This window comes from Panthera tigris, chromosome A1, assembly GCF_018350195.1.
Source record: "Panthera tigris isolate Pti1 chromosome A1, P.tigris_Pti1_mat1.1, whole genome shotgun sequence".
Lineage (NCBI taxonomy): Eukaryota > Metazoa > Chordata > Mammalia > Carnivora > Felidae > Panthera > Panthera tigris.
Window position 1 is genome coordinate 134,291,326 of NC_056660.1, and position 19,871 is coordinate 134,311,196.

General features: G+C 43.0%; 1 protein-coding gene across 3 annotated transcripts in view; it reads left to right on the forward strand.

Moving 5' to 3' along the window:
• PIK3R1 (phosphoinositide-3-kinase regulatory subunit 1) overlaps nucleotides 1–19,871 on the forward strand; it is an 86,743-nt gene that overhangs the window by 9,349 nt on the left and 57,523 nt on the right. For all 3 annotated transcript variants that reach the window (XM_042987730.1, XM_042987733.1, XM_042987732.1), the window contains exon 2: nucleotides 871–1,591. In XM_042987730.1, the coding sequence (XP_042843664.1) occupies nucleotides 1,255–1,591 (337 nt within the window). In that variant the 5' untranslated portion in view covers nucleotides 871–1,254. The remainder of the gene's footprint in view (nucleotides 1–870; nucleotides 1,592–19,871) is intronic.

Here is a 19,871-nt window from a genome sequence, read left to right on the forward strand (position 1 = left end):
CTCTTGGCTTCCCTTTGCCTGATACCCGTGGCTAAATTCTTTTAACGAACTCAGGTTCAGGCCTTTTGCTGCTGTCCTGACCCACATTGGAGCATCGCCGCATCCACTCAGGCTTCTTCGGCAGCGTCTGTTATTTCATTCTTCTCCTTTCCATACCTTCTGCTGCCACCTTGGTTCATGCCCTCAGGACCCTTTTGCCCAGACCACTGCAGAACACGGTTGACACCTTTCCTCACCTCTTCTATCCCTATGCCAATCTGTCCTAGTCGCTGTTACTAGATTGAGATTCTTTAAGTGCATCTCTGACCTTGCTGCTCCCCTCTCTCCACGGATTTTCGGTGGCGCCCTAAATCGGACCACATGACTCACAAACTCAGTGCAGGCATGCATCATGTCATATAACCCCTACCTATCTTCCTAATCCAGATCCAGTGTTCCCTCTTTGGCTTCAGATGGATTGGACTGCCTGTTCTAGCTCTTCCCAGAATATGACATTTGCTTAGTCACATCTGTACCTAAGATCATGCTCCACATTCCATTCTGTCTTCAGATCCCTGCAGTTAGATGTGGTCCCTCCCTCATCGAACCCAATAGCACTTAGCCTCTGCCTGTCTTAGGGTACTGACCTAGTGTTATGGTTCCTTGTTTACCCTTCTTATCTCTGAGACGCTGCCACATGCCAGCACACCTCCCACCCCTGCCTGGTGTTCTTACTAATCTTTGTTGTATGTATCATGTTGAGCAATAGCACACCGGCCTGTGCATGTATGCCAAATTGATTAAATACTTGTTGAATGGAAGTAAAAATTCAAATTCACACAGATGGCAAAGTGTGATGTTCATTCATAAGCTTTGTTTTTCCTTTGCTAGGTGAAGCTCGCGTGTGGAGTGCAGCAGTAAAATCAGACGCCAGATGGACAGTGTGACAAGAATGTCAGAAAGGATTGGGCCTCGCTGTGAGAGTCAGCCTGGAGGCCAAGTGTTGACGAGTTGCTGAAAAGGAAGCCAGTGGGAGGACTGCGGGCCGCAGAGGAAGTGGCACTCTGTCTTCAGTCACACCATTGATGGAGGACAGATGGACAGCCGGACATCCAGTCACCTCTCCTCTTAAACCTTTGGAGAGTTGTCCTTTGTCCTCTGCTGGACACATATTAGGAATCTTAACATACTCTCTGAATTCGCTTTCCATAGAAACGTAAAATCAGACTGCAGTGTGTAACGAGACGTCTGTTGCATGGTGACAGGTTTGCAACCATGAGTGCCGAGGGCTACCAGTACCGGGCGCTGTATGATTACAAAAAGGAACGAGAAGAAGATATTGACTTGCACTTGGGCGATGTATTGACTGTGAATAAAGGGTCTTTAGTAGCTCTTGGATTCAGTGACGGACAGGAAGCCAGGCCTGAAGAAATTGGCTGGTTAAATGGTTATAATGAAACCACGGGGGAAAGAGGGGACTTTCCAGGAACTTACGTTGAATATATTGGAAGGAAAAAAATCTCGCCTCCCACACCAAAGCCCCGACCACCTCGACCCCTTCCTGTTGCACCAGGTTCTTCAAAAGCTGAAGCAGACAGTGAGCAACAACAAGGTCAGTGTTAATGAGCGATTGCTTCGTGGTGCACCCCCGCTCCCCCTCCCCCTTTTTTTTTTTTTTAAGGAAAAGCCTACCATTTGCGTCGGACCGTAGTGTGCTCTGAGCAGAAACTTACTCTGACAGCCTTACCTCAATTTATATATGGTACATAAAAACTGGGTCAACCATTACAAGACTGGAAATTTGTGTTTGTGGGGTAGGGAGTTGTCAAAAGACAGAGATGGTGTATGAGAACTTGGTCAGTGTCTTGAAACCCTGTTTTTATAGTTGCCATTGAATTAAACATCTCTTGCATCCTTATTCTTTAATTGCTCGTAATACATATAAATAATCCTTTAAGGAAAGAAGAGGGTAAGTCTAACGTCAGTAGATGTAACGTTAATTTGATTGGTATGGAGAAGTGTAGAAAGTAATAAAGTGACCCCAGAACTCAGCAGAGAAGAAACCATTGTTTTTATAACCTGGTATCTACCTCTGGGTTTCCTCTCCAGAAACACTGTGGCTGCAGCTGAAACCTAATCCTGTACTCAGTCTAGATGTAGAGGGAGTTCCCTTCTTTCATCGGCAATGTCATTTGTAGCATTAATGCCTCTACGGTGCTTGGCCCTCATGAGAAGAAAAAACTTACTGAATACTTTTCTTAAATGGAAACCACCTTGATTCAAAAACCACTCCTTGATACTGGAGATGGTCCACATTCTAGCTTTGTGCACAGCTGGTCGTTTTAAGATTTTTCTTCTGTTCGTTTTCACACAAAGACCAGCCCTTTGCTCCGTTTTGCTGTTATCACCTTTGTTAAATACTTATTTCTTCATCGGTAAATTTCAAGCTTTTTGTTTTTTCTTTTTTTTTTTTCCTCCTACATAATTTTTTTTTTTTTTCTCAGACTGAGAAAGGTTTGGCAAGGTATGTTTAAAACAGGTGGGCCCATTTGCCGTGGTTGCATGTTGAGTAAAACTGCCTGTGGCATTACAGTGTCTTTCTGGAAGGGATTCTGATACAATCATGCCTTCTTGAACGTTGGCTTATTCTAGAACATATGAATGAGGTAACAAGAATAAAGGAGCAGAATGCAAGGATAAATAGCTGCTTTTTAGCATTGGGTAGCAGTAGGATAGGGAATATTTTTAAAAGTCAAGGGTAACTGCCTAGAGATACCTGAAGGATGTGCTCTTTCCTCCCCTGCCCGACCCAACAGGGATACTTGTTTGATGAACGTTATACCGTACTTTATAAGTCATGTCCAGATAATGTCTTCTACTATACAGTTCCAAAGCAAAAGTTAATTTTTTGTGCAACAAAAACATAAAACATTGACTCTGCATATGTATATATGGTTTTGTCAACCATTGTGTTTCATTTAGCAGATAGAAAGTATACATGCAATTGGGTCCCCCCCCCCACCTCCAAACTACATACTTTTAATTTGTTTACTTTTTGAAAAAAATTCAAAAGGAAAAATTACTTAATTTGTCCCAGAATACAAAAGATTACAGAATCCTACAAGTATCTGTGTTGGATTACCAGAGAAGATAATTTAAAAAGTGGAAAAAGGGATACCGTGTTGAGATTAGTGACACAAGATTTTGTAAAAATAATTTCTAAGCAAAATTGCATTTGAAAACTGCCATTAGGTATAACTTTTCATTATAAGCAAAGTGATTTTCTCTTTTTAAGTCCGAACCTATTTTATAATGCTTGCTTTCTCATCTGATGTGGTGACAATAGAGATTTTTAACAGCTTTTTCCTTTTTTCTTTTTACTACATGGAAAGTGGACTAAATGAAATTTTTAGCAGAATTTAAGAAAGAAGCCATGACATCGTGCATTCAGATATTAGAAAGAGCTGGCCTAAATAGAAATGAGTCATTAGGAGTAACTGAAAGATTGAATAGGCAGTTGAAATGGGAGATTGTGAGGGGGCTTTGGTACTAAACTGTAGATTTTCCAGAAATGTAACCTTCTAGTCTCATTTACATATGACTGCTATGAAGTGAGAATTCAGTAGCTCCTAGTAATTGCATGTCACATTGACAAGGAAAGTAGTTGTGAGGACAACTATGGGATTCCACTTTCTTTTTGCCCACGTGCATGTTTACTTGGAAGGCTCTGCAGTGACAGATTGTGGGACAGAGAGGATAGTTCTTTTCTTGCTGTCATTGAATTCTTTAGCCCTTTTTTCCTTTTATTCCCCTCTCCTAACTTGATTTAACCTGTTTTTCGTGTTGGACTGTCTTTATTTTATTTTGAAGGTCACCCCTGAGGTCTAAGGATCAAATGCAGGCCTCCAGTTGAGATAGTGTGCCGTGGGGAGTTGGCACACCCCGTAATGGGAATGGGATAGATAGAAGGTGCTCACGCCTGCCTGCCTACTAATTGTGTGGTTCTTGTCTCCTGCTCTTGCAACGTACTCTCTTTTTATTTTTTTAATGTTTATTTTTATTTTTATTTCTTTTTCTTTTTTGGGGGTGAGAGAGAGAGAGAGAGTGCAAGCAGGGGAGGAGCAGAGAGAGAGGGAGTCACAGAACCTGAAGCAGACTCCAAGCTCTGAGCTGTCAGCATAGAACCCAATGTGGGGCTCGAACCCACAAACCCTGAGATGATGACCTTAGCTGAAGTTGGATGCTTACTGACTGAGCCACCCTGGCACCCTTTAAAAATTTTTTTTAAAGTTTATTTTGAGAGGGAGAGTGTGAGCGAGCTTGTGCATGCAAGTGAAGAAGGGACAGAGAGAGAGAATCCCAAGAGAGCTCTGTGCTGTCCAGTCAGTGCTCGATCCCATGACCTGAGTCGAGATCAAGAGTCGGATGCCTAACTGACTGAGCCACTCAGGTGCCCTGTCTCTTCTTAAAAGAAAGTTGTCATTGAGCTTCGGCCAAAAGTAGACTTTGTGTGAGGGATTCCTTCTTACATAATAGAACCCACTTTTCCACTTTCCATGAATGTTCCTGGAAATAAAGGTATGAAGGTTAGCTTTTGAAATTCCTTTGAAAATCTGATAAACCTTTCACCAGTACATTTTGCGTACAGTGTCTGAGGAAGCCCAACCCGTGGATTGAATTAAATGTGTGAATTGGACATTGTTGTGTTGATTGGCCTTCGAGTCATTCATTCACCATGAATTGCATCCCTGTTTTGTGCCAGAAAGTAGTGATGAAAATCGGCATCTAGATTTGAGAGGGAGAGCATGCCTTCTGATACCCTGGCCTTCCTCCTCCTACCTCAGGACTCTGCTTCCTTCCCTCCGCTTGGGCAGCTCTTGGGTGACCTACTGTCAGCTCTTGGCTCAAATCGCACGGAGGCTGGCTCTGCTCTCCTTACTTCACGTGGCGACATGCCCCTCTGCTTTCACAAAGCATTTACTTACCATGTTGATATTTTATCATCTGTTCCCTCTGGTAGACTGTAGGCTCCATGAGGGCGAGGGTCTTAGTTGTCCCTCCATTATCCCAAGCATCTAGAACAGTGCAGTAGGTTCTCAGTAAGTGGATAAAGGCTTGCTTCCGAGGTTCATCATCTAGCTGTTTCACATCCCAGGTGACTTGAAAGGAGCCATGTGCTTTGTGTGTTCTACACAGGCACACAAGGCGGTGACAGCCCATCCTGTTTTTAGAAATCACAGTTTCTTTGTTCTTTCACACCATTCACGTCTGAGGAACCTTGCAGCCTTGGCCGTGACCGTTGCATGCCATGTCTCCAAAGCTGTTATTTAATACTCCAGGGCTTGGGATAGGTAGTTCTGCTAGTGGGGAAGTGTGTTAAGCTGATAGTGGGTACTGTCAGCCACTTAAGCAAAGTGATGAGAACATGTGTCAAAAGCAGCAAGTGTCTTCAGGCACAGATTTTGTTCCCTCTCCCCTGCTTTCATCTGCTTCCCTTTGCGTGGGGGCTAAAATTGCCAACGAGAGTGTCACATTACACTTGCCTACAACGCAGTCAAGCCCTGTTTGACCTTCAGAGACAACTCCCTTGCGAACAGGTGAAGGGTGTGCAAAATGGGTGTCACGTGGTCCTTGGGGGCGCCATGCTGTTGAAAGACTACACTGGCTCCTTCTGCGTTAGGCTCTTCAGACACTGGCATTCCATTCCTGAACACACAGCCCCATCCAGCCATGGTCCCCACTTCTTGGTACACCAAGAAATGGTGGAGGTGGAGATGTAGGGATAGAGGAATGAAAATGTATTCCTTTCTTACATAAGTAAACCGTGCCGCGGGGCTATTTCTTGAAACCGCATTTTGCGATTCTTTAATTATAAAGTCACGGTCACGTAGAATATTTAGACTAGTGAGATCCCAGGGACAAACTAGAATCTAGTTTACTCTACAAACTAGTGACCATGTTAGTTTGAATAGAACAAACATTGGAATCTGCTCACTTTCGAGGTCACTTAGGGGTCCGAGTTTGTACCCATCTCTATCCCCCATCTACACACCACTTACCACCCCCATTGCGGACTCTGACTGTGAGTCCCAGGTGCCAGCTGGTTCCACATATAAAACATAAAGCATACATTTGGTAAGACCGATTTTAAATTTTGATCAAAACTCTTTCTAAACAGAAGAAGCAAAAAGCTTCTAACTTGTCTTTGCTTTCAAGGTTCCCCCAGCCATGTTATTTTTACATTTATCACACTCAGCATTTGAGTGCCCCTCCCTGGTTGTCATTCCCTGTCTAGAAGGCAAGGCTGTAATAAATCACATAAATTGACTATACTGTACGGAGGTCACAGAAGATAGCGACCTGATCCCAAGTTGCACACCTTTGCTGAGACTCGTGGTCATAACTTACTGCTGTTACTCCCCCAGATAGTACCCGTGAAAGCAATCGGCTTTGCTTCACAAAGCCCTGCCTTTATGAATTCTGTTTCAGTTGAGATTAGACCTTGTCGTAACTTTCTGCACCTTTTTTCCTACTTAAGTGAGACTTGGCTGTGAGGTCAGAGCATCGTCCTGCTGATGTCCCCTGAATGGTGGGGTAACACATCCGACTTTTGGTGCTGACTGCCCACCCGGCTTTGTCCATGCTGCTTGTGTGAGAAAGCAAGGCTGGTTAGAGGGTATTTGAAGGTGAAGGCTGTAGAGCTCTGCCTCTGACTTCTGACCAACTGGAAAGTTTAGTCAGCATGCTAGAGATTTTTAGCCAGGTGTAAAAATTTAAGTGTTTGACCTCTGTGTTTTAGTATGAAATGAAATACATTTCCAAAGGATATCATCAATAGAATTGATTGGAAACTAGGTCCGGAGAAAACAAATGTGCTAATTATTTCTGATAAGATCAGATGTGCCTGACCACTTCTCTTACGATCCCAGAATATATTACTCCTGTGTTAAGTTACATATTATAGTTCTCCCCTCTTGAGTGTCAGCACTGCTGTTCTTTTTTGCTAGATTCTTGACTTTTAAGACATTTTTCCTGCGAATTTGAAATTTAGTTATTTGTCTCCCCAGAAATATGAAGAGAAAGGAGAGTAATCCCAATGAACAATTTCCATATCCTTGAGAAGAAAATTGACAGAGAAAAGCTTCTCACCTTGGCTGCTTTTTACCAGAAAAGTTCTGCGGGGAGCTGGCTGGCCATGTTCGGAACTCTAGGCAAACCCTGATGGCAGATGAGTAGGGAGCATCCCTTGGTACCCCCAGGCAGAGAGGAAGACATTCCTCCCTCCTTCCTCCAGTCTCTTATTTGACCAGAAGGGCTCTGTTTTCTCTTTTCCAGGACAGTTAAGTTCAAGGTTACAGATAAGACATTATTTGAGGAAAAGATTCCTGCCGTGTTACCATGACCTGTGTCATGTAGAATCACAGAGCTTTGGTACGGAAGTGATACTTTCTTAGGTGAGATATATGTTCAGATGATTTCCTCAAGGGTTCTGGCTATCGACATTTCATTATGTGCTCTTTTTTCCAACATGGGTAAAACGTCCAGTGTCCCTATCTGTACAACCTAAACAAAGCCTCCACACCTCTGCCTCAGACAGGATCTTTGTCAAGTGGAGTGAGCCTCTCTGTGTCCTAGCCACCCAGCTAATGGTGATGCTCTAATGAAATTTTCTTTATCATAAAAATAGAACTCTGTCTTCTGAAAATGTTTCCTTTTGCATTTAGTCAGTAGATTCTTTGATAACTTTGAGGTCAATCTTTCTGGTTTCTAGGTGAATGCATCTTTGTCGAAGACAGGAGAAATGCTGATTAATAAGTACTTCTTCCCAAAGTCAGGGTTTGAGAAAATAATTGAAATTACTAAGTTTAACAACAAATGGTGCCTTGCATCTGCTAAGTAGCATCCAGAAAGGGGAGAATTTTGTATCTGGCAAGAAAGAATAGCAAATATGTGATGCCATACACATATCCATGTTTTTCTTTGTAAAACAGATGTTAGCAGTACAGCTGACTGTTGTTTGTATGTGTATCTTTGTTGCAAACACATTTCCATGAGGAATGACACAAAATTGGTTTGAAGGCTGAGGTAGGGGGAAAAATAACTTGGTGTGATAGCTGGAAACGAGAAGCATAATAATTGCATGATGGATTATATCTAATGTTTCGAGGTCTTGGTCAGTTTTATAGCATTGAGTACCAAAACAGTTCTTAGGCTTTCACTGAAACTAATCTAAATAGAGAAGGTCAAGGTGCACTAGAAGTTGGCTTTATTTTCATTTCTTGGGTATAATCCCTAAAATGTCAAGTTTAACAAGATAACTGTCAGAATACTTTATAAATGTATTATTCTTACTAATTTCTATAAACGACCACAGTATTTTGTTTTTCTATGATAATTCCATGCACTCTACATTGTTAAAATGTTCTGATAAAATAGAACTTTGCACTTGAAAACAAAAACAAGCAGCAGATCTTCCTGTTTAATTATGTGTGCACAACTTTGTCCCAGTGGCTTTCTGCCATCGAAAGCATGGCTGTCACTTTCAGGAATACCTTTTCTGGATACTTCTTGCTTGGAGGTATTTGCATTCATCTGTTCATCTATTTTCAGTTGATAGCTTGTATTATGCGGTGCCTATGGATTCATCTATCCTGTCACAGTTTGAGGCATACTGAAGTTCTGACTGTGAATTTATTACAGTGTATTGTAGGAGACTGTTGGTAATTTGATGATCAAATGTGATATCCAAGATAGTAAAGATGTTGGTATAAGTGAAATATAAATCTCTATGATACATTATTAGAGTCAGAAATTCCACTCTACTTTGCTTCCTCTAAATTCCTTAGTCCTTCTTCCTCCTCCTCCCCTTCTTCTCCTCCTCCCCTTCTTCCTCCTCCCCCTCCCTCCTCCTCCTCTCCCTTCTCCTCCTCCTCCCCCCCCCTCTCCCTCCCTCCCTCCCTTCTTCTTCTTCGTCCTCCTTCCTCCTCCCCCCTCATCTTCCTCCTCCCTCCTCCTCTTCCCCCCTCCCCCCCCTCCTCCTCCCCCTCCCTCTCTCTCCCTCCCTCCCTTCTTCTTCTTCTTCCTCCTCCTTTCTCCTCCTCCCTCTTCCTCCTCTCCCTCCTCCTCCTCCTCTCCCTCCTCCTCCTCCCCCTCCCTCTCTCTCCCTCCCTCCCTCCCTCCCTTCTTCTTCTTCATCCTCCTTCCTCCTCCTCCCTCCTCCTCCTCCTCCCTCCTCCTCCTCCTCCCTCCTCCTCCTCCCTCCTCCTCCCCCCTCCTCCCCCCCTTCTCCTCCCCCTCCCTCTCTCTCCCTCCCTCCCTTCTTCTTCTTCTTCCTCCTCCTTTCTCCTCCTCCCTCCTCCTCCTCTCCCTCCTCCTCCTCTCCCTCCTCCTCCTCCCCCTCCCTCTCTCTCCCTCCCTCCCTCCCTTCTTCTTCTTCTTCATCCTCCTTCCTCCTCCTCCCTCCTCCTCCTCCTCCCTCCTCCTCCCCCCTCCTCCTCCCCCCTTCTCCTCCCCCTCCCTCTCTCTCCCTCCCTCCCTTCTTCTTCTTCTTCCTCCTCCTTCCTCCTCCCCCTCCTCCTCCTCCCCCTCTCTCCCTCCCTCCCTCCCTCCCTCCCTCCCTCCCTCCCTTCTTCTTCTTCCTCCTCCTCCTCCTCCCTCTCCTCTCCCTCCTACTCCTCCCCCTCCCTCCCTCTCTCCCTCCCTCCCTCTCTCTTTCACTCCCTCCCTCCCTTCTTCTTCTTCCTCCTCCCTCCTCCTCTCCGTCCTCCCCCTCCTCCTCCTCTTCCCCCCTCTCCCTCCCTCACTTTCTTTTTCTTCCTCCTTCTCCTCCTCCTCCTCCTCCTTCCTCCTCCTCCTTCCTCCTCCTCCTTCCTCCTCCTCCTCCTCCTCCTCCTCCTCCTCCTCCTGAGCCCCTCCCCATCCTAGTGTTGTCTAGTTGTAAAAATAAGAAGTAGATACTGTCTCTGGGTACCTGGGTGGCTCAGTCAGTTGAGCTTCCAACTTGGCTCAAGTCATGATCTCCCGATCTATGAGTCTGAGCCTCCCGTGGGGCTCTGTGCTGACAGCTCAGAACCTGGACCCTGCTTCGGATTCGGTGTCCATCTCTCTCTCTCTCTCTCTCTCTGCTCCTCCCCCACTCAAACTCTGTCTCCCTCTCTCTCTCTCTCTCTCTCAAAAACAAATAAATGTTAAAAAAAAAAAAAGTAGATACTGTCTCTTCTGAGTTTTGGCTGTATTTTTTGCTTTAACCTCATACTGACACTTGGTCAGTAAAACTTTGTCCATTCCTACTCATAAGAATTGCTGGAGAAACAAAACCCAGAAAACTTAAGTTGTCACTAGTAGTCGTTCATTAGTACTTCAGCCCAGAATCCAGAAGAAGGGTAAATGGCAAAGGGACTTGGATGGAAACCCAAGCTGGGATGATTGGGCACATGTGCTCGCGTGACCTCCCTGCAAGATCTGATATGGAGGTTGGGCCAGGAAATCAGATGGGATTATTGCTAATGAAAGTGCCACACTGATACCAAGGGTTTTTTTGTTTTTTTTTGTTTGTTTGTTTTTTTTGTTTTTTTTGCAAAACTGTGCACTGTATGATCTTAAGATATATTTCACCAGTGTGAGAACTTATGCTCTCCCTCTGTTGGTGGTCGCTGAGGAATGGCTGACATCTAAATTAGTTTGTGACTCCCATTGTGACATATTGTAGTTCATGAGTGAATTAAGAGACACTCATGGAATGCCTCCCTTGCGCTGTGTGTGTGTGGTGTAATTCAATGTGTTGACATGATAGGCGCTCAGAGTTCTTAAGTATTTGTCTAGTGGGTTTTTTGTTAAGTTTTCCAAGGCAGGTAGAGAGGGTGATAGTGTTAACATTTGTCTATTCCAATTGGAAAGATTTGTTTCTTCAGAGCTCTTCAAATTTATGTGATGGAATTATTAGACTATGTGCCCAAGAGGCAACACGTGAGCATAGGCGTTGGGCAAGGCTGCATTGTAAAGTCAGCCAGATTGTTGGGGTCGTCCTCATCCTACAAGCTTTATCCTGAGGAAGGAAGCTGCCATATGGCGCCACAACTCAGACTCGGCACACGGTACCATTGCCAAAGCGAGGAGCCCTCACACTGGTTCCCACTTGCTGTTGGTTCTTGGAAAATTCGTTTTTCAAAATTACTTAAAGTTGTAAGATCATCTATTGTGAATCCACATTCAACACCCCTGGGTTTATTTTTATCCTATTTTTTAAAATAATTTTTAATGTTTAAGAATGTTGTGTCTTTATCAGTGAACAGTTCATTTGAAATAGATCTTTCCATCCCCGTGTCCTAATGGTAGAAACATAGTTGAATATTTGTATCATTACTTTATAATTTGAAAGTATTTCACAACGTTGCTGACTTGCTTTTTTAGGTAGCCAAAAAATAAATTTCCTATTTTTTGAAGGAGAAAGATTCAGAAAGGTTAGAGCAAAAAGACTTTATTGCTAAATAATATTGAGTATCTACTGAGTACCAAGGAGTGAGATTTAGTGCATTTGGTTAGGACATATCAAAAGTATATATTATTGTCATTGTACCACACTTTCCCCATGGTTGTATTTAAATGTGGAAAATGCCTTTTTCAAAATGTACCTTAAATTAACAAATATCATCAAGACTTTGTTATAAAAAAAATTACCTGAAAAGTTTGCAGACTTAGTGTTTGCCAGGCGTTTTGCTAGACATGTCAGAGATATTTTTCATTTGATTCTTATATCCACCCTGCACAGATTGCATTATGACCATTATTTTCCCGATTAAGAAGGTAAAGCTCAAGGGACTGTGCAAATATTTAGGAAGGAGGGGGCTCCATAGAAGGAGCATTCAGAGGGTTCAGAAACACTCCAGCAAGCCCTTGTGTGGTTCTGGGTAAGCAGTCCTTTGTGAAGTTATCAGTAACTGAAGAAACCAGATAGTTGCAGCTTTTTGGGTGGTCTTCAATTATGTTTGTTTTATCAGTTAAGTTTCATTGGCTGTTACATTCATACGGCCACACAACAAATTACCTTTGTTGGCCACACAACAAATTACCTTTGTTTTACATACAACTCACAGCATTTTCTTATGTCTGTTAAATACATTCAAGGGTTGCATCACAAGGAGACTGATGAGGCCAGGGAACCAAGACAAAGTTTTGGGTCTGTGTGTGTGTATGCAGTTTTCATGGGGGAAGAAATAAACCTTGATCAGATAGTCCAAAGTTATGTGCCATGGTTAAATGGTTTTACTTCCATATCTGTTATTTTGGAAGAAGTTTATGTCTGTTTCAGGTGTTTACCTGAATTTGAAATTTTCTTCTTTCTCACTTAGAATTATATCATTTTAATTGAAATGGAGCACTGGCTGGTTATTACCTGTTTAAAAGCCAAAAAGCTGAGTGTGTCCCGCATAAGAATTAGGTGTTTTGGCATATGGATGCTGGCTGCTTGAAATCCAGAAGTACAGGAAATTCCAAGTGGACTCAAATGAATCTGAAGTCTTAAACCTAAGTTGTGTCACAGTTAGCAGTAAACGCCATTTTAAAGTCTGGCTAATGACTGAATTCCTTTGAATGTCGAGCTTTATTTCTCAGGAAAGTCAGTCAGTCCCTGGCAAGTTTCTCACATAAACATTGTGTTTCTGTTTCTAGAATCCCAAGGACAGGAAGGTAGGTGAGAGCACGTGAAAGGCACAGGTGAATTTTATTTCTGGGTGTTTATTTTTTTTTATTTTTATTTTTTAACGTTTATTTATTTTTGAGACAGAGAGAGACAGAGCATGAACAGGGGAGGGTCAGAAAGAGGGAGACACAGAATCTGAAAGAGGCTCCAGACTCTGAGCGGTCAGCACAGAGCCCGACGCGGGGCTCAAACTCACGGACCGCGAGATCATGACCTGAGCCGAAGTCGGACGCTTAACGGACCGAGCCACCCAGGCGCCCCTATTTCTGGGTGTTTAAAAGGACCATGTGATCTTGCATAGAGATAGTCTCTCCGAGGCAATGAGTGCCAGCAAAACTTCTTGGATACTTTTATTTGGACTCATGTCTTTGTACTTGAAAACATTTGCAAGTTTCCTGATTTACAAAGGTGTGTCTGCCGGGTGGTCCGGACACAGCCTCTTGAGACTTCTCTTTAGAGTTCCTAAGAAAAGCACTTGGAGTTTTATAAAAATGAGAAAGAGCTACTGTAAACTAAACAGAACTGGGTTTCAAAGCAGAGAGTAAGTCCTGGCCCCCTGTAAATAGCTGGGTGGGGCTATGTGCTCCCCCCCACCCCCCACCTGTAATTCACAAGGAGCTCATGCATCTGTCCCTAGAGTGCCCTTCCCTTCCTCTTTCTCATGTCACCCGAAGGTGCTTTCTTATGTAGTGGAAGAGGTCCTAGCTCCGCAAAGAATGGGGCGAAGCTGGGATCTTGGGACAGGGGTATTACTGTTACATCCTGCCATTGTCCCTCCACAAAAGTAAAGTGTCCAAGGTGGGGAAGAGTTAGACCTGCATTGACTGAGGGTTTGAGCACTCTGATCGAGTTCTCCATCATTCAGCACCTCAGGAAGCCAGGCAGTGAAGGCAGAAAAAGGTTTTCTTTCAGGCCAGGGAAATGACATTGGAACGAAAACCACACTGGGAATTGGCCTGGGAACTGTTCATCTCAACCGGACAGGCGACTCCAGTTCTGAAGCCAGTGCCCAGTGGATCAGGAGTAGCTCAGAGTAAACACCAGGCCTGGGTAGATTTCTCCTTGCTTTGTGATCACAAAACAGGAGAAACATAGCTTAGCCTGATCAACAGGGTTGCTCCATAAAGGAAAGGGGAGATGAAATAGAAGACTGGAAGAAAGAACAGACCTCCACCAATGATTTATTGCTTCAGAATGACACGGCCCTGATGAAAGAGGGGCAGAAAGCAGTTAGATGTTCATGAGTTGGAAAAAAAAAGCAAAAAACAAAAAACGATGGGATGGATGAAATGGAAGTGAAACCATAAAAAGTGATCGTAAAGAAATTAAAAATGTGATAGTACATTAAAATCCATATGGGAGGCCATTAGGAGTAGAATTAACGCAGTTGAAAAGAAATTTAGTGTCGTAAAGAAGAAATGCAGATACAGCTCTTCTGGCATCCAAAGAAAAAGAAAAATGAGGGAGAAAGATGATGGATGCATAGAAAGGAGATATGACATGAGAATTGCAGGTGCTGATAAACAGGAAATCCTATCAAGCGAAAAAGAGCAACATAATAAAAATAACCTTGCATGCATGTGTGCACATTTGAAAGTGTTCTCCACATTGTTGGTATGAAATCAGTGGAAGGCCTCTTCTGGATACATTTTGGCCAAAAAAAAAAAAGTTTTAAGTGTAAAAATATTAAAGCCTCTAGTCAAAATATCTAGTTAAGTACCAGGCTTCCTTCTCCTTTGTAGCTGTACGTGCCGAAAGATTGTAGTTTGCTGTCACTAGAGTTTTGAGGACAAAGACGGTAGCTTGAGAATTTAGGGTGTTGTTTCGTATTTCACATGCAAAGGCAATTGACAGACACTCTTTATGCTGTCAGCAAGAGACCAGAAACATACACGAAACTTCTCGTCTCACTTGGGAGGACCTAAACATTGCTCTTCATTTAAACTTTGTAATGAGAAAGGCAGAGGTTGATTACCTGGAAGAACAGTTACCCAAAGGATAAAACTGTCAGGGGTGTATTTTCCAAATACCTAGAAATAAAGTGCATGTTCTCAAACGCAGCCTACAGAGACAGTGTGAAAATATTATTGCCGTGGGGAAGATACTTACCTTGTGTGAAAATTTAAGGAAATACATATATAAGCATACATAGGTACCTGTGTATACACACACAAATCTAGAAGTGTGGATTTATACGTACCTATATTTGTGTGTTCAGCAAATGCTAGTTCTGCGTCAGGTGCTGTGCTAATAACATTTTACTATGTTAAATTGTTACTTTTCATAGGAATTCTGGGACATTGGCCTTATTATTATACCTGTTGTAAAGGAAAAGAAATTAAAGTTGAATTAAATGATAGCCCAAGCTCACACAGCTAGTGGAGGAGTTGGGATTTGACCCCAGACCGTCCGCCTGGTGCCCCACTGTGCTTAAGCAGCTCTACCATACCGCTGAAAGCCCCTCGGGTGGGATGTCTGTGCTCTGCGACGAGGCTACATTCCTGGACACAGCCCATCGGCCAGGAGGGCACCCCTGAGCCAAAGATGATCCCCTGGCTTGCCAGGGACCTGTGACATGATGACGTGACCTGGTATCAGGCGATGAGTTGAACAACCAGGTTTTTCCACTTGCAGGAAACAGACCCAAGAAAAACTAAAGACGATGAAGCAGTTGTGTGAGTTACTCTCCCTTTCGGCAGAAGAACCTCATCAGAACAGGAGGCTGGGAGGAGGCCATTAAAGTCATGTTGGAATCTGTGGGATGTAAATGGTTAAAATATTAACTTTTAAGTTAGCACTCACTTGACTAGCGCCTCTCAAAATGTTTTTTACATATATATGACATTATATATTTATAAAATGGGGTAACATATATCAAACAGTGTATATAATGCTATATATAAACATGCCTGATGGCACAGTGTATAAGGCAAAACAGACAAGGCGCTGTTGATTCAATCATGCAAATATTCCTTTGTGATTGAGTTTGCTAATTTCACTAAAATCGGCTTGAAAGGATTGAAAGTTAGTTGTAGCCTGCTACTCCCCTAGCCATCAGATGCTTGTAGTTACATGTACGGTTATATTGTAACTGTCATTTGTGGTCTAATCTTCCCCAGAAGGGAAACTTGAGAAACCCGGTCAGCTTTAACATTGAGAGGAAGTTTAAACATTGGAGCATAAAATTCATGGTTGTTTAGGTTGAAACTCCGTTTCCTGTCAGACCACATGGATCCAACTCTTCTGCAAATGGAATCGTCTAACTGTGGCCCGCATTCAGGACAAGTTTCATAAGATGCACCGAATGTTTACTCGTGTTGGCTTCCGGAGCCTGTGTAGCAGACCCCAAGACCTCTGCCTATCCAATGGCAGCGTGGTCGAATAAGGGAATTTGTCTAATCACATAACTATTTTATCCCCTTAGCTGCTTTTGGCGAATTCCAACTTCGCTGTTCCATCCTTTAGTTAGTATTTTGAGTATTTTTAGCTCTAAGGGTGAAAAAACATTTTGGAGGTGCGGGGGTAGTGTTAGTTATGGTCTGGCTGTAGGACTAGTTGCCTTTCATATACTCTGAAAAAGAAAGATGGGGACAGCTTTACAATCATCTTTTTGTCCCAAAATACAAAACACTGTCCCTCCCACCTCGTAGGTATCCCCCATGCAATCCATTTTCTAGAACACGTTTGAAATATAACTAAAGCTTTTGCTTAAGAATCTCTTGATTCAAGTGATCTCTAGGGGACCATCTTTAGCCAGCCTCAGATGTTATGTTTAGTTCACATTTTGAAACGTTTCAAATTTTATATCCCAGCAAATGTAGTTTGTAATCTCCAAATTATGTTGTCTCACATTTAATGTATAATTTGCTAAGAGAAGGAAATGAAGAAGGCTGGGAGTTAATAGTTACAGCAACCAAAGCTTCTTAAAATGAAGGCAAAAATCCTTTGCTTATAGAAGTTGAAGAGATCATTACTGATTGGTTTAGCCTTTTCCCAGAAATCTATCTCACTGAGTTGATATTTAATGTTTTAGGCATATGCATTGTAGGCTCTGATTAATTTCGTTGCCTTATTCAGGACCTTTCATTTACAGGCATGTCACTGAATGATGACATGAATTTTTGATTTGCTAAAAAGGTTGCCTTTGCAATTTTTTCATATTACCCTTTTTAGTTCGTTGCATCTGGTTTCTGCCTTTTTCTTAAACACGTGTAAGATGACATGTTTTACCCCTGGGATGAAAAGTGAAATTTCTTCACCATGATTCTTAAAGTTTGCTGGCATGCGTTGAGCCCTTGCTTTGAGCCAGGCACCCATGCTGTGTGCACTGCCCACATTATCTCACTTATTCCACTTTTCAGGTTGAGGCTTAGAGAAAGAATCATGCCCAGAAGCAAACGCTAGTAAATAGTAGAGAGCTGGGATTTGCATGCCGACTCTGACTTCCGGGTGCTTTCCAACATCACACTGTTTTCCACCCTCAAAGTGGAACGGATAAAGAAAGGAACCTCCAGCAGCATTAACTTACCCAGAGGCTATGTCATATCAAACCTAGCACTGATTCTGGAAGCGAATATTAAGTGAATATTAGGAAGAAGTGGCCTATGTGTTGGACTCTTTAAATAGGGTCTCACATCTCTATAATCCTTGGTCATTTTCAGTTACCCTCGAACTAATTTAAAAATCTTCAAGATATAGGTATTAAAAATGCTTGATTAGTGGCGCCTGGGTGGCTCAGTCGCTTGGGTGTCCAGCTTCGGCTCAGGTCATGGTCTCGCTGTTCGTGAGTTCAAGCCCCACGTCGGGCTCTGTGCTGACAGCTCGGAGCCTGGGGCCTGCTTCGGATGCTGTGTCTCCCTCTCTCTTTGCCCCTCCCCCATTCACGCTGTGTCTGTCTCTCTCTCTCTCAAAAATAAACGTTAAAAAAAAGTCTTTTAAAAAAATGCTTGATTAGCCAGTATCTTGTTTCCATCAAGATCATGTACGTGAACCGTATATCAAACCGGAGACTTAGTTGAGACTCTTCGTACAAAATCATCAATTTCTTTAAAAGTTTTCTTACAATAAAGAGGGAAGACTCTGAAATACTGCAAGTTAAAGCAATGACCTCATTCCATCCAGGTGAAAGTATTGTGCTATTAGAACGTTATCAGTGTTTGAACCTAGACCTGGACTCGTTTATAGCAATACAGTCTAGAAGAATGTTGGTGCTTTAATTACTTGACTTAGTAAAAGTTTAATCTTCAAGAAGAGAGCAGCGCTGACGAAGAGCAGGTGAGGCTGGACAGGGGATCAGGCGTCCGCACTTCTCCACGTGACCCCATGTTGAGTCTTGCTCAGAGAGCACAGCAGTCATATTTGGGTTCCTGTCCCACTCGTGATGTGTGAAGGCAGAAGAAAAGTTTTCGATGCTGGGTGATCCCATTAAACCGTCAAGATGGATTTGAGGCAGGGGCATGCCCAGAAAGAGAAGTCTTCTGTGGGTAGACAGACACGCAGATGCTTTCCCAGGACCGGTCCAGGAGAGAGAGGTTAAGCGGGAGGTGACACAAAGACAAATAATTCCACCCCTCATAGGAGTCAGGGTCTCCTCTCTATACCTGTTTGGGAAAATTCACTGCTGTGAAATGGGAGGGATCTGGGGCTGAGAGGTAGTGTAGGGATAGCCCAAGGCTGAGCTGTGGCCAAGGATTTCTCAATCCTTAAGGCCTTGAGGCCTCCTCCTCAAGCCTGCCATTTTTCAGACTTAACCCTCAGTTTTCTAGGTACGTTAGAGTATGTCTATAGGGAAAGCCCCTGGCTTGGGATTAGTCAAGTTAGCCAGAGAAAAAATGGATCTAAGCAGGAATATAATTTGCTGACCCCCGTCTGAGAGGTTAACATTTTCATTTATGTTTTACATGACTCATTTTAAATTACAGTGCTCTACAGATATAGAAAGAAGCCTTCCTCTTCCCACCCTCCCCCAGACACCACATAATGGAAAAAGCAAGAATTTTCAGCATAAGCATGTTTTTTTTGTTTTTTGTTTTTTTTTCCTTAAAACAAAAAGCCAGTCTCTGATGGGACTTTTTTCCTGCCAGAATTCCCACTGGTGCACTGTCGCAATTTTTACAAAAGGCCACGATGAAAGAGGAAGGCCCATTTTGAGGCCTTTGCCTCTGTGTTATTTGAAACACACTTGTGTTTCTGTTCTTGGTATCAGAAGAATTGTTATTTTTGAACCTTTCATAGGCATGTAAAACCTGGGCTCTCGGTTAAATTTTGATGAAGAAAAGATTTGTTTGCTGCTATGATTAGACACATAAAACTTAGAAAGGTTTTGATGTTGTGTTTCCTGTTTTAAAAAACGTGTCCTCTCTTACAGTCTCCGACTAGCTGAGAGGATTTCCCTCAGAGAAAATCCACCTCTGGGAAGAATCATCTATGTGGAGGTCATAACCTAGAACATTTTTCAAAGGAAGTTTCAGTGAATTGAAAGAGGGCGGAGTTAGGAAGCTCCAAGTTCTGTTCTCTCACAGCTGTAGCTGAAGAAACCATTTCAGCCTGGATTCCGGAGGCCCCCTAGTTTGTTGCAAACTTGTCTACACACGTCACTGATGTCCCTTCACAGTGGAGGAGAGAGGTAGCCTGGGGGCCCCACTGGGAATTTGTACCAATGGTCCTACCTTTCTTTCCTCCTCAAAATGTTCACTGAAGAGAATATGGGTGAACAGCTGTGACAGGCACAGGTGTCCAGTCGCAGCCTTTCTTTGTCTTTTGAGGCAGTGTAGTTGGGGACTAGGTCCCGGCCCAGGACTGTAAACATAAAGCATGCGCTTAGTTAACTTCGGTGGCTCAGGGGCAGAGACAAGTTAGCTTTGGGATTCAGATTCCGAGACATCTGCCATTCACCAGTCACGTGGACCAGAGTGACAAGGGACTATTTAATTGAAACTGCATAAAATGGTTCCTTAAGCTTCATGGACAATTGAGTAACTTCAGTTTCCTTTTACTCTTGTTTACTTCCTGCTCCTCTAGAATCGAGCATTAGTTATTCTGGTCTCTTACAATGAGAAGATTAAACAGCTGTAGTTTAAATTAAAGCATTAATTTGGAGTGTTGTGTGGCTGCATTAATTATATCTTTACTAAGATGACATTCCTGCGGATTTGACAGATGCGTATATGCAAACCAAAGCTTTATCAGGAGCAAA